The sequence below is a fragment of the Fukomys damarensis genome, unplaced genomic scaffold, assembly GCF_012274545.1.
Source record: "Fukomys damarensis isolate Sample0158 unplaced genomic scaffold, DMR_v1.0_HiC HiC_scaffold_37, whole genome shotgun sequence".
NCBI lineage: Eukaryota > Metazoa > Chordata > Mammalia > Rodentia > Bathyergidae > Fukomys > Fukomys damarensis.
The window spans coordinates 10,036,525-10,051,214 of NW_022900949.1; the positions used below are offsets into that span (position 1 = coordinate 10,036,525).

Here is a 14,690-nt window from a genome sequence, read left to right on the forward strand (position 1 = left end):
CGTGTAAACTTATCGGCCCAGCCTCTGCTTCCCTTCCACAACTATGTTGTTGGGAGGAAATCAGGGGTAGCAGGGCAGGCCTCAGAGTTGTCTTGCTCCAGTGGCACAGGGTCCCAACCACGTTTTCTGGACTACTGCTGATTTTCCACCCTGCTTTCTACCCCTGCAGAGAAGTGCTCTCTTGTTCCCTCTCTCCGCTTCAGTCACGGGGTGAGCTGTGGGACGCAGCTAGGCCAGACACTCAAGACCGAGCCGAGCTGTGGCTGTGACCGTCCGTGGGCCGCACGTCCGTGTTCTGCCCTTCCTGTACGTCTTTCTAGTTAGCATGCTATTTGCTCTCTCCCTTCAACAAGGCAGAACCTGGCTTCCATCCTTACTTCTTCCTGTCTGGCCTCCATTCCCATAGGCCCCTGACAGCTCTAGGCTGCACCCTTTGGAAAAACCAGATGCCACACTGAAAAGTGATTTTTTTTTTTTATTTTCTTAAAAAAGCCCCTAAATTCTATGGCTTCAAGGAAGCGTCAGAGAAACGTAAATGCCATTTCTGTACACTTTGTAAAGCAAGAACTATGCCTGAATGACCACCACCCTGGAAGTGGGCGCCGCACCCACCTGGCAGTTTCCCAGGCCCTGCAGGGGTCGCCACCCGGCTCTGTGGCTGCCCCGCCAGCAACACCCACAGGGTGCAGGGCTTTAAGGCGATTCGGCTCCCGCTGCTGTGCCCCACTGGCAGCAGCGCGGAGACCAGAAGCCCCAGCTGCAGCTGGTGCAGAGAGAGCCCACACGGCCCAGATCCTGGGCAGGGGCAGTGGACGCCCAGCCGAGGGGCCAGGGTGCCTCCGGGAGCAGGTGCACTCTCCAGCACAGGGCTGCGCTCCGGCCCAGCTTTGGTGCAGCATTTTGGTTGGGGGGCTGGCTCCAGCCGGACTGCGCCCCGCCCCACCTTCCCCTTTGGTCTGGGGTTGGACCGAGCCGGTCTCACCCTGCAGCAGTGCCAGAGCCCCCTTCGTGGGGCAGCCAGCTCACCGAACACCCCTCCTGGGCTGGGCCTGCCCCTGCCCTCTCAAGGAAATGGCCTTTGGATCAAGGGAGACAAGGTGGACATTATGAGGCTAACGGGCGGCGGTGGCACCCAGCCCAGTCTCACTACTCACTCGGCAGACGGGGAGGGCAGCGGGCCTCTGGGTTCCTTTGTTCCTTGTTTAAATAGTTAATGCTCTCAGAGGGGAGGACTAGACACAGGTGTAGAAATTTCGGCCAAAGTCTTACGTGAAGGAAGGGACCCACGTCTGGGCCAAGTGGCCCGCAGTCTGACTTGGGCTGCGGCGAGTCGCTGGCCAGCCTGGCCAGCCTGTGGGTGGCCCACAGCCTCGGGGACAAGTTGGCCCGAGGGCAGCATCGAGGACAGTCACATGCCAAGAGTGCCTGGGTCACTTGTGCCGCTGTAGGGATTTTCTCTTCCTCCTCTTGAAGAAACAGCAGCACCTGTGAGGGTGGGCCAGGGGAGTGGGTGGGTGTGAGGACCATGGAAGTCCCTTCCAGACAGCCGACCTCTTGCCCTGGGCCTTACTTGGTGTCATCAGCCACTTCAACCTCCGCTGGGGCCGTGATGGGGGCGTTGGAATGCCCTGCGGTGGGATCATCCGCGTTCAGCTCTCCATTGGTGGAGTTCAGCGCCTGGGCCAGCAGCGGAGGGGTCAGGGGGGGTCGGGCCAGCTAGCTCACACGCCGGGGTGCGGGATCCCACCCTGGCCTCACCTGGTTTTTGCTGTGGGGCTGGACTTTGTCCCGGTGCGGGGGCTGGGAGGGCAGGTCGGAGTGCACGGTGCCAATGGGCGTGGGCTGTGGAGCCAGCAGGTGTCAGGATGGCCTGGTTCCCTGGTTTCTGCCCTTCCCAGAGCCTCATATAGGCACCCAGCCCTCACCTCCTGTTGGGGTCCCCACCCACAGCCTCCCACTGGCAGAATGGCCCTCAGACCCGCATACCAGGGGTTTTCCAGCCCAGTCATACTCATAGTCGAACACAAAACCGCTGCGGTCGAAGAGGTCAGTGAAGAGCTTCCGTAGGTAGTCATAGTCTGGTTTCTCGAAGAAGTCCAGACGCCGCACATACCGCAGGTACGTGGCCATCTCCTCTGCAGAGAGGATGGGAGGGAGTCGTGCGGCGGTCATGGGGGGAGCGAGGGGACCACAGGATTGGAGATGCTGCCACCAAGAGCCTCACCTGGGAAGCTCTCACACAGCACCTCGATGGGCGTGGCGCGCTTGGTGTCCCCAATCTTCTGGTACCGCTCCTTGAGCGTGTCAGCCTGCAGAGACAGGGCACAGACGGATGAATGGTCAGCTGTGTCCCCTTGACTCCCATCCCGTCCTACCACTCCCTCACGCACCTTGAGCCCCTGCCAGGGCAAGCTGCCACGCAGGAAGTACATGAACATGTGGCCCAGAGCCTCCAGATCATCGCGGCGGCTCTGCTCTGCGGGGACAGCAGCAGGGACGGTGACTCAGCGCGGCCCGGAAGCCCGCCCCCCATCCGTACACTCTGCTCACCCTTGCCCAGGTGCGTGTTGATGCTCATGTAGCGCGCTGTGCCCGTGAGGCTCTTGTGCTCGCGGTACGGGATGTGCTTCTTGGTCTCGGGGTCGATGTACTCCTTGGCCAGCCCGAAGTCGATGATGTGGATGGAGTGCTGCCGCTTGGTCCCCGGACGCCCCACCAGGAAGTTCTCTGGCTTCACATCCCGATAGATGAGGCTCTTGGTGTGCACGTACTCCATGCGAGTTATCTGGGGAGGCGGAGCCTCAGCGGGGCAGGGCACGCCCCAGGCTCGCCCCGCCTTCCAGCCCCTAACAGCCCGCCCACCGCCACCACCGGCTCCTCCCGTGCCCCACCTCTCCCAGCACCCCGCGCACCAGCTGGATGGCGATCATGAGCACCGTCTTCAGCGTGAAGGTTCGGTCGCACAGGTCGAACAGGTCCTCTAGGCTGGGCCCCAAAAGCTCCAGCACCATGGCGTTGTACTTCCCGCAAGGGCCGAAGTAGTAGACCTGAGGGACGCCCTCTGTGGGCGGAGTCAGACTCTTGCTGGAGCCGCCCCACCCCTCCAGCGCACCAGCTGGATGGCGATCATGAGCACCGTCTTCAGCGTGAAGGTTCGGTCGCACAGGTCGAACAGGTCCTCTAGGCTGGGCCCCAAAAGCTCCAGCACCATGGCGTTGTACTTCCCGCAAGGGCCGAAGTAGTAGACCTGAGGGACGCCCTCTGTGGGCGGAGTCAGACTCTTGCTGGAGCCGCCCCACCCCTCCACAGATGGGCTCCTACGGACAGGCGCACTCTTACCCAGGCTCTCTGTGCCCGCCCCAGGACCCCGAGGGAGGGTGGAAGGAGGACCCACTCACCAGTTTGATAGCCACATACTCGTTTGTATAGAGGTTCTTTCCTGTGAGGACAGAGAGGCCATCAGGACTGCAGGGCCCCGGGCTGCCGCACTCACCCCACCTCCTGAGCCATTCGTTAGCAGAACGCAGACCCCTGCCAGTGCCTGGGGGGCATCAACCCTTCAGGACGCGGTAGCCCAGCCCCCCACCTGCACCCCAAAAGCCACTTTTTGTTTTTGGAACTGGGGATTGAGCTCAGGACCACACGCTTGCCAGGCAGGCACTATGCCTCTGAGTTACTTCTGCACAGGAGCCCCATCCAAATTCCCAGCTTCTGCCACATACTACGTGGGGAGCTTCATCCCAGGGTGCCGGGACAGAGCCCCTCCCCACCTCTGGGCCCTGGCCCACACTCCAAGACCCAGCCAGGTGTGGTCTCACCTGCAGGGCTGTATGAAATGTCCCCTTGACCCATCTCCTTGGGGCCACTCAAGCCTGGGCCCAGTGCGGTAGGTGGGTGTGACCCACCTCAGCTCTACACAAGGTAGGGGAACCCTACTTGGCCCCTCAGGGTCCTTTGTTTGTTCACTGTGCACACGGAGCAGGCACAGCCTGTGTCACCTCTGTCTGTCCACCCAGGCTGTCCACATGGGAAGGCCATCTCTGGCCTCCCTCTCCCCAGTGACCACATCCTGCCTGACTGCCCCACCATGTGCCCTGCTGTGTGTTCTCGGGCACTGCCTGGCACCAATATTCCAGGAGCCCTGTATCCTCTGAGGACAGCAGCTGTGGACACCTGCCCCAGCGAGACCAAACCCTGCTGAGGCCACAGTCACAACCTCCCTCGGCCTAGGAGGGCCTGAACTTCCTCGCTGCGGCTCTCCCTGGCCTTGCTGAGTTCACTCCAGGCCTTCAGGGTCCAGCCATCCTGGTCCCCTGCAGGGACCTCATCACTGCAGGACTTAGGAAAGTGACATCTTGAGAATCTGGAGTGATCTTGCTGAGGGGCAAGTTCTGGTACCCTGAGTTTTCTGGTACAAAGGGCACCTGCCTCTTCATCAGCTCAGCTCCAGACCTAGCACAGGGAACAGGGTGGCAGAGCAGCCAATGACACCGAACTGTGTCCCAACCAGGCAAGAGTGACGGACAAGCCCCCAGGGCCTGCCTGTGGCCACCTTGTCTGCCTTGCTCTCAGGGGCCTTTCTCCAGTCCTTGTTTCCCCGAGGAAAGTTGGGGTCTGTGAGCTTTGGTGCTGGTCTCCGGATGGCTTCTCCCTACACCCCTACTTAGGGGTAGCTCCCTTCAGATAGCTCTAAGGCCCGAGATTGGTTCCAGGCGACCTTGACTTCTCTTGCCCACTGGGAGAAACACGGGCTCTTTCCAGCCTGGGGCTCCCAGAAATCAAGCAGTGAACCCTGCTGGGGGAACTGGGGTCCGTGGCGGCCACATGTGGAACATGACTGGTGGCAGGAGGCATGGCCCTCTCTCCGGCCATTCCCCCCCCACCTTTTTTTTTAAGACAGGGTCTCCCTATATAGTTCAGGCTAGCCTTGAACTCACTGTCTGGCCTGGAACTGAACTCAAGGTGGTCCTCCTGCTTCACCCTCCCAAGTGCTGGGATTACAGGCGTACATCACCACGCCAAGCCATCTTCCTGTCTTCTGAGATAGGTCTGTTCAGGTCTTCTACCTGCTTGTCATCCCGCAGTTTGCTTTCCAGTGTGGAGAATCCGGAAGCCAGGGCTTCCCTAGTCAGACACCCCAAGGTCAGTGCCTGCAGCTGTGGCTAGCCCACCTGCGCCCTGCAGTGCCACTTCCCTCATGGCTCTTTTCTCCACAGTGATTTCCTCTGTTTTCAGCCAAACCAGTCCCAGGGTTGACTGAGGGGTGGAACTGTGTGAGGTGAGGCCCTTGGGGGTGGCCTGGGGCCATGAGGCCGTGTGCAGGAGACTGAGGTCTCCCTAGATGCAGGACTCGAGAGGAGTAGCTCAGTGCTCTGGCTCTGTGGCCACATGAGGTCCCTGAGGTGTTCCAGGGGCCATGTCCTAGACAGGAGACTGTAAGGCTGGACAGAAAAGCACTCAGGGGCTGCTGGAGAACTGAGGCTCAGCTCTCACAGCAAGGACCCCTCCAAACTCCCAAGATCCAGCTGAACCCCGGAGCCCATGGGAAAGAAGGGAGCCATCCAACCCTGAAGCAACAACAAAATGGAAAAACAAAGTGGCCAGCACTTAACACGATTTTCAACTCTGAGAAATGATGGAATCCACTTTGGATACATACACAGCACCCTCCAGCATACAGTAAAACTTTACCAGACCCAAGAGGAAGGACAGATATACAACTAGTATCAAGGGGAACAGGGGATCCAGGAACACGGGTCCGACACTGGTGTTTAAATTCTGGCTTTTTTGGCAGTGCCAGGGATGGAACCCAGGGCCTCTGCACATGCTAGGCAAGCACTCACCGCTGGGCTACAGCTCCAGCCCTGGACACTGGTATTTAAAACAGTGCTGTGGCCTTGAGGTGTCCCTAGACCTCAGGGCAGGGGTGTATGGTGTCACCTTCGGAGCAGAGTCAATGCCCTCATCCGAGGACGGTCCTGCTCGCTCTCCCTCTCACCCTCCCTTGGCACCTGTCACGGGTGTCTCATCAGAGGCACCCCTCAGCCATGGACTTTCCAGCCATCTAAACCACCAGCCGGGGACCTGCGGAGGGAAGCCAGGGCTTCCTCTGTGCTAAGCATGCACTCACTACTGATTTCCCTGCTCTGACCACCACAGCACCGGTGAGGACAGGGGCAGCCGAATCTGCTGCCTGCAGAGCTCCGAGTAGAGGTAGCTACGGAAACCGGACTCCCAGCTCCTCCCACACACAATGACTGGGATACTGGCACTGTCACCACGACACGCACGCCCGTCCCCTTGGACATCCAGGCAGTTCCACTCCTAGGCACCCACACAGGGAGCCCGAGAGGCCTTGCCAGAGAAGTGAGATGGGGGCCTCCCACCGACAGCTGACCTCTAGCAACACCCAGTGCTGCAGACAGGGACACAGCCAGAGGCCAGACCAAGAGGCACACACAGCACAGTCAGAGAGGTTTATGAAGCAGAATCTACCACAGTCACAGCCATGACTGCACCTCCTTTGTGTGGTAACCGTGCTGCCTCACCTCTGACCCAGACAGGACCCACGGTGACCACCAGGGTCCCCTCCCCAAAGAGGCACAGGGCCTGTTAGGCTGCAGGCCAGATAAGTGTGCCGTAGGTGTGCACCTCCAGGTCTGCCGGCACTCGACGGGCTGTGTGAGCACGTGTGCACATGCGCTGAGAGGCGGCAGGCGTAGACGAGACCGTGCGGCTGAGAACATTTGCCTGCTGCAGGTGCGGCAAGAAGGGACTCCCAAGTTCCAGAAGTAAACGACTACTTGTACCAGTCAAATGCCAGTCCCCATGCTGCCCTCAAGAGGGGAACTGTCACACTCCAGTAAGGGGAGGAACCTGGAGTAGGGGGTCTCAGATCCTCACACAGGATAAGGACATGCAGGTGAGGAGCTAAGTTCTGGGGCCACGCGTCCAAGTCACATCCATGCCTTGGGCCTCAGTTTCCCTCATCTGACAATCCAAGGCGGGGCCGGAGGACTGATGCTGGCACCGCCTGGCATGGGATGTATAATGAGGCTTCTTGCTGCCACCAACTCCATGACAGGCACTGGCATGGAGCCCCATTGTCACCTGGGTCCCTGACAAGCCCGTGATGAAGGTCAGCCGCCTCGTGCCTCCAGCCACTCAGCTTTTCCAGGGTTGTGGGGGGAGGGGGGTACAGTGAGCCAGGGGACTTTAGGCACCCAGGAAGAGTCACCCGTACTCCAGGGACACCTGGCCTCCCAGTGCCGGTCAGGTCAGACACACACCCAGAGCCCAGAGAAAAGAACCCCACGGCCAGGTGCTGACCACCAAGACCGCGAGCAGCTCAGTCCCGGGTTGGCAGCAGCCCAAGCTTCCACAGATGCCCTGGGAGGCTACGCACTGAGGGTTGAGTTTCTTCACAGGACAATTGTTCTGTGCTCTCTCGGCTACCTGGGAAACTTAGTCAGACCCTGTCTCAAAAAAGGCCTGGGGGTAGGGATTTAGTGGCACCGCACCTGCCACCCAAATGCAAGGTCCTGAGTTTGATCCCTGGTACCAACCCCGGTACCAAAAACAAACAAACAAAAAAACAATGGGGGTGCTGGGGATGGAGCTCAGTGGGAAGGCCCTGGGTTTAATCCCCAGTACCACAACAAACAAACAAACAAACAAACCAAAAAAAAACCCCTGGCCTCGATGATCCCTAATAATCCAAAGTGTAACCATCAGCAACAGCTCAGCAGATGGGGAGTGCTTCTCCACATGGGTAGCCCCCTGGTGCCCTCCCGGCTGCCCTGCAGCCCAAGCTGGGGCTCACCTAGGCGGAGCTCCCCGAAGTTGCCGCAGCCTATCTTCTTGCCGACTCGGAAGTTGGGGCCCACCATCAGGACCCCCGAGCTGGTCCCTGAGCTCCGAACGCCGTGGCCGCTGCGGCCCCCGCCAGTCTTAGACATTCTCCGGCCCTCTTCCAGCTCCCCTTTCCCTCCTTTCTTGTCAAAATCCATCAGTTTGTGATACCCTGGCCTCTCCACGGTGGCTCTGCACCTGCAGGTCCCAAGTCTGTGGAAGCCGAGGTCGCCGCTGCCTAGCACACCATCGTGGCCCCGTGGCCCCGCGGCTCCAGCTAGTGGGTCGTGTGCACTTTCATGGGCCTGGTGGTAGTGCGCATCTTGGTGGCCTGGGCTTCGCTCGCAGGGAGAGGAGACATTCTGCTGACAGATTCCACCACCTCAAATCTCAGGGCACGCAGCTGTGGAGAGAGAGGCACAGATCAGGAGGCTGCGAGCCCCAGGGGGCCCAGTGTGCAGGTTTACCACGGGGCAGGTGGATTGTTCAGCAAAGATCCCTACAAATCTAAGCATGGCAGGCAATGCCCCTGCCCCCACTGGCACTGACTGGCTGCAGATCAGAGGTTGCGGCCAAGGCTGTGTGCATGGCCCAGAGGGAGGCAGTGGTACTTTTTAGAGAAAGTTCTGACTTGGGCCAGACAGGCAAGGAGCCTCACACAGCTACAGAAACACTCTGCCTCAAGAGTATGAACCCTACCACATGGGAGGGGCCCGGGTGGCTGAAGCCAGAGAGGCCCCAAAGCTGGTGCAGAGAGCCTGCCAATCTGTGTCCATGCTGAATGGCACCAAGAGCAAGGGGAGGGCAGAACGATGACCCCGGGGACAGGAGCCTCCCCACTGACCTGAGCCAGATGTGTGTGTCGGGGACCACACACAAGGCACTGACCCAGATTGCCGCCTTGCCTTGCTCTCCAGCTACCACAATGGGAAGCGCCCAGGGCCTGAGAGACACACGGAAAGGTGGGCCTGGCCCCTGCAGGTGGGAAGGTGGGTCCCAGGGAGCAGGAGGAGGGCACAGTTCCTTAGCAGGGCCCAGACGGGGGCCAACTCATGGTCCAGATTTCCAGCGGGCTCCCCCAGAGCTGCCCTATATCCTCTCCCTTAAAATGCATAGCCCACCTGGGTGCAATGACACACCTGTGGTACCTGCACTCTATGGAGCTGAAAGAGGAGGATCACAAGTCAGGGCCTAGCCTGAACAACTCAAGTGAGAACCTGTCTCTAAATAAATAAAATAAAGGTGAGAGATGTACCTCAGTGTGATGACCCAAGCTCAATTCCTAATACCGCCAAAAAAAAAAGAAAAAAAAAGAAAAGAAAAAGCCACAGCCCAGACAAGGTTCTCAGTCACAAGCACCTGCACTATAGACCGTTCCATCACCCTACTGCTCCATGCCCTTCCCTAAAAGATCCCCACTCATCTCTCATCTCAGCCCCGCCGCCCCGTTCCCAAACTCAGAGCCCTCAGCATGCACAAAGCCTCGGGCTCCACTCCCAACACCAAAACCACAAGAAACAGCAACCTAAACACTCTGGCTGGCCCCGCACCCTTGCCTGGCATTGTCACTGCCCTAGCTGAGAAACCCGGCCCCAGGGAACCCTGTGAATGGCCAGGACGAGACCAGGAGGTGAAGGGGAGCAGTGAAGGAAACACAGGCACCACAGCCCTAGCCAGAGGTGACCATGGTGTCTGATGGGAACACAGGGAGCGCCTGCCCAGGGCTCAGATGGCACCCATCCTCTCCAAGGCCCGTGTCAGCAGTGACCAGAGGGGCCACCCAGGTGGGTGTGGCAGGACAGGCACCACTGCCCAGACTGCAGGCAGGACGGGCGATGCCAATGTCCCCAGTGTATGAGCCCCGATGCATCCATGCTGGAAGGCCTGGCTGGCTGCAGGTGCACCGAAAGGACAGCACCACTCAGATCAGATGGGGCTGTGGCCCTAACGTAGAGGTGACACAGCCACAAAGACATGGTGACACAGGGTGCGGGGGTTAGGGTGAAGCATATCTCTTCAGGCCTTGTTAGGGGCCCAGATTCACCTGACTGAACCCATACCTCAAGGTCACCCAGCCCATGGAGGGACAGGCTAGGAACAAGGGCTGATGCTGGAGGCCACAGTGCAGGATCAGCGGAGACCAGAAGGAAGATAGTTCCCTCCTCAGCCTTGGGCTTGGGTCCTGGGGACCTGGCTCAGAGTTGAGGACCAGAGGACAGGGGCAGGTCCCTCCCCAGGGCCACATGCTTGGGAAGAGGTGGAACCACAGGCAGCAGAACCTGACAGGTGGGACACCCAGATCTGATATACAACCTACAAGTACTCAAGTGTCTGCCAGAGTCATATGTCCGCTCTGGCCCTGACAAGAACCAAGCCGCTGCATCCCCCTAGGGCCCTGGCTCCCGTGACCCTGCTGCCTCTTCCTTGATGGCTGTCAGGAGAGAGGGCACAGCCAGCTGTGAGCAGCACTGGTCTGCCTGGACACCAATGGTGGCACTGTTTCCAGTTGACACCTTGTCTGAGACACTGCCTATCAGGGACAATGCATGAGTGACAAGCTTATTACTGGGCCTTCGTGGCAGACATCACAACTGAGGGGACAAGGAAGGGGTCCCTCCGGGGTGAGAGGGCCATTGGGCTGTAGTGTAAAGGTAAGCCCTCGAGTGACTTCACAGAGGCCAAAACAGTCATGACAGAGGAGCCCAGGCCCAAGCCTGGCAAGGCAGCACAGCATCGGGGAGCCATGAACACAGCCACCCTCCTCCACTGTGGCTACAAGGCCAACCTGGTGCTGGCTGCCAAAGCACCCATACTGCTTTCATGACTTCCCTCACCAAGCAGAGAAGCAGCCTGTCCTTGTCATGGGCAGCGGGGCCACAGGGGCAGACCCTGCACAGTATCTCAGGAACCAACTGTCACCCCTCTGTCCTTCATGCATGCGGTGAGAGAACAACCCAGGAGCCACCTGCGCAAAGCCACTGCTGAAAATTTAACCTCGGGCCAGGGATTTGGCTCAGTGATACCACTGCCTGCCTGGAAAGCACAAGGTCCCAAATCCAATCCCTGGTACAAAAAAAAAAAAAGAAAGCAAGAAAGAAAATCTAATCTCTAAGAAGTCACACCAGAGACAAGGTGGTCCGAGTCTGTGCTCAGGGCACAACTTCCTGGAGCTGACTGTGCCCTGGGGTCGTGCTCTTCCAAGGTGTCCCAGGGAATGGAGCCCTGCTGCCCAGCGCTACACTTAGGGACGTTTTTCAGATCAGCCGCCACAGAGAAGCTACACCTTGGAAACAGCCAGCATGCCAGCCTGGCCTGCCGCTCCAGTCCTCACCAATGCGGGGACAGAAGTAATGCAGACTGAATGCCTAAGTGGTCATGGGTCAAGTGGGGCAGCACGTCTGTCATCCCTACTAGCCAAGAGGCTGAGGCAGGACTGTGAGCTTGAGGCCAGCCTGCACAACTTAGTGAGACTCTGCCCTGAAGCAAAGGGGCTGGGAATGCAGCTCAATGTAAGGCCCTGGGTTCCTACCCTAGTGAAGCAAAAAGAAAAAGTGGTCACGGCTCAGGGCATCACTTCATGAGCAGCAAGAAGAACCCTGACAGCACTCGCTCCTCCAAGCACAGGCATTCGTCACGGTGCAAGAGGTGCTTAGGCTCTCACTAGTAACAGCCGCAGATCAGCAGCTGTGAAAAGGACTTAGCGAAGTCAACAAAGCCCTCAAGTAGGAGCTAACAGTTCTGTGCGATGTCCAGCAGAGGATCATCCACTTCATATCCCTAACTGTGAGCCTCAATACTCGCACAAACCATTACTTTTATGTTTTGTCTCTGGAGTTGCCCGTCCCAGGCATTTCCTGTCCTTGGAGCACACGCTGTGTGTCCTCAGCCTGGCACCAGGTCAAGGTCCATCCACACTGTGGCGAGTGTTATGACCGAGTGACATCCTGGCATACGGTGGACCTTGCTGTGCGTCCCTCCGTGGATACGGGGCGGTTCCCACCTCCTGGCTGCTGTGAGCACTGTGTGCGAGTCATTTCTCCTAGGTGCCCACATAGAGGTGGCATCTATCTCTTCTGGAAGCCACCAGCCGGTTATCCACAGCGGCTCACCGCTTCACGGTCACTGTCTGCTGTCTGTTTTGGTCACGGCACCCTGTAGGTGGGAGGGGATACTTCACTGAGGTTTCAATTCGCTTTTCCTCACCAATTCCTGTTTACTGAGGACACAGCTTTCTCCGCTGGGCTGAAGATGGGAGGTGGCCAAAAGCATTGCTGCAGATGAGTGACCACGGCTGGGTAAATAATGACGACCCCGGCCACCTTCATTACTGCTTGGTTTCTGTCAGCTTCCTACCTCGTTTTCCCTACTCCTAAATGAAGGAAAGCCAGGGTGGTCAGCCCAGCTTCCTCAAACCAACCGGGACGGCATGATGGGCATCTTCCCATGGGAAATGGAGTCCCAGGAGAGGACTGAGGAGGACTGACTCGCCTTCACGCCAGGAGGACACCCACTGTACAGAGGTAAGCAACTGGTTTCCGGTAGCACCTCCAGACCTCCTGGCCCTGCTGTGTTGGGATCCTGGGAAGACCTACAGCCCTGCCGGCCCTGAGGAAATGCCCTGCTCAGCATCCAGCCCGGGGGACCCACTGTCTCCACTCACGCCACCTGCCCAGGGCGGTCTGAAGGGCTGGGTGGCAGCCGAGCCTGTTCCCGTTGGTCAGGAAGTGGCATCTATCTGCCTGCCCTTCCACTGTGGGTGCCCCACTGAGAGTAGCACAGGAGGTGGAGGTGATTTAGGCCAGCTGGCGCCGGGAGGGGACTCTGCATAGGCAGGAGGCAGCTCAGAGCCAGGGTGGCTCCCTGCCTGCTGGACCCCGACATCATCACAGGCAGTGATGCCTGCCATGGGGCAGCAAACTGAAACCAAGTGACCGCACAGCTGTGCCCTCCACTCTGCCCTCTCTGGGGGCAGGAAGTCCAGTCCTGACACACCTCGTCACACTTGGACAACATACCACAAAGGCACACCCTCCATCCTTGGCAAACTGGGAAGGGGTCACCCAAATGCACACGTTGGACGCTCCACTACCAACACCGAAGGAGTGCTGACTTGAGTGTACATGTACATGTGCCCACACATGGCACCCTGAGAGGCCAGTATGCCCACAGCTCATCACCCTGTGTCCAGATGCAGGAAGGGCAGAGCTGTGCCCTGCCAGAGGCTAAGAGGTCATCTGTTGAAGCCATCATTCTGGGGACACACGCGAACAGGAAGGGGCTTTGGGGTGTATGGGACTCCAGACAGATAGCAAATTTTAGGCCCACAGCCTGTGCTGAGCTGGAGCTGACAGGTGCCCCAAGCCCAGCAGGGCATAGATGCTACATCCTCACCCAGCCCTGTACCACTCTCTGGCCACTCCTGAGCTGCATCCTCTCTGATGGACAGGCAGCTATGGCATCTGAGATGCCACACACACACACACACACACACACACAGAACAGGGAGCCGGAGTCTGAGCTGGGACAGTGCTACAGAGGATGCTCCTGGGGTCAAGAACTTAAAGCCAGGTATGTTGGTGAAGGCCTGTAATTCCAGTTATTCTGGAGTTTAAGGCAGGAGGATCCTGAGTTCAAGCCCAGCCTGGCCAACTCAGTGACCTGGCGAGACCTTGTCTTAAAAAAAAAAAGAAAAAGCTGCCAGGCATGGTGACACTCACCTGCCATCCTAGCCCTCAGCAGGACACGTTCAGGAGCACTGCAACTTCAAGGCCAGCCCAGGACATAGTGAGCTCAAGTCCAGCCTGAACTGCATAGTGAGACACTGTCTCAAAGAAAAGAGTCGAGGATGCAGATCAGGGTCAAGGCCTGGGCTCCATCCCCAGTACAGAAAAGAGTGGGAAGGGAGGAAAAGTCAGGTCAGTTTGAGAAAGGGTTGCAGCCTCAATGGGTATGGGAGACATCAGGACAAATGTGGGCTCCGGGGACAAAAATGGTGTTTCAGGGAAAGAGCCGCTTCAGTGAGGCTTGCACCCTGGCTAACAAGGACACTGGGTTGGCTTAGTGATCATGGTCAACATCCTCAAGGGGGCCTCTGTATCTTTTTGCTCAGCTTTTTTCTTTCTTTTTTTTTCTCCAGCACCAGGGATCAAACTCAGGTTCTCAGGTTCTCACACTTGTGAAGCAGGCGAAAGAACCACTGAGCTAAATCCCTGGCCCATCCTTTCTTCTTTTTTTTGTACAAGGGACCAAACTCAGGACCTTGCACTTGCAAGGCAGGCATGGTACTACTGGGCTAAATCCCAGTCCTCATCTTTTCTTTTTTTACAAGAGTGTCCGTGTGTATGTGTGTGCGACACTGGGGATTGAACTCAGGGTCTTTGCACTGAACTACATCCCCAGCCCTTTTTATTTTTTTTACTTTGAGACAGTCTCACTGTCACTAAGTTTCCCAAGCTGGGACTGAACTTGAGGTCCTCCTACCTCAGCCTCCCAGGGTACTGGAACGACAAGTGTCCTCCATGGCGCCTGGCTTCTGCTTGTTTTTCTCTGCACATTTAAAACTGCTCTAAGAAATAAACCTATTAACCTAAAACCAAAGAAAGTAGTCTGAAGGACCCTAAAGATTTCCTGGCTCGCTCCTCCTCTTGTAGGTGGCTCTACTGTCCCCATGGAGCACTGCTCAGCCACTGTGCCCTGCCACCAGTGAGTGATGGAAGCCTGTCCTTCAGAGGAGGAAGGGAGGCCCCCACGCCTGGGAGCCTGTGGCTATGTGTCCCACTGTGTGCTGTCACCTCCGAGCACAGCTGCCCTGCTTCCTCTTCCCTGGTAACCTGCACCCC

General features: G+C 58.1%; 1 protein-coding gene across 1 annotated transcript; it reads right to left on the reverse strand.

Annotated features, from left to right (window-relative positions):
• Positions 1 to 466: 466 nt before the first annotated feature.
• Positions 467 to 11,989, reverse strand: Csnk1g2 (casein kinase 1 gamma 2). Its single transcript, XM_010634902.3, has 11 exons — positions 11,852 to 11,989; positions 7,823 to 8,254; positions 3,395 to 3,439; positions 2,913 to 3,178; positions 2,551 to 2,785; positions 2,391 to 2,476; positions 2,225 to 2,309; positions 1,987 to 2,135; positions 1,759 to 1,842; positions 1,571 to 1,677; positions 467 to 1,485 (listed from the first exon to the last, which is right to left on the reverse strand). Exons 2-11 carry the CDS (start codon positions 8,007 to 8,009, stop codon positions 1,431 to 1,433), a joined length of 1,299 nt encoding a protein of 432 aa, XP_010633204.1. The 5' UTR covers positions 8,010 to 8,254; positions 11,852 to 11,989; the 3' UTR covers positions 467 to 1,430.
• Positions 11,990 to 14,690: the final 2,701 nt, after the last annotated feature.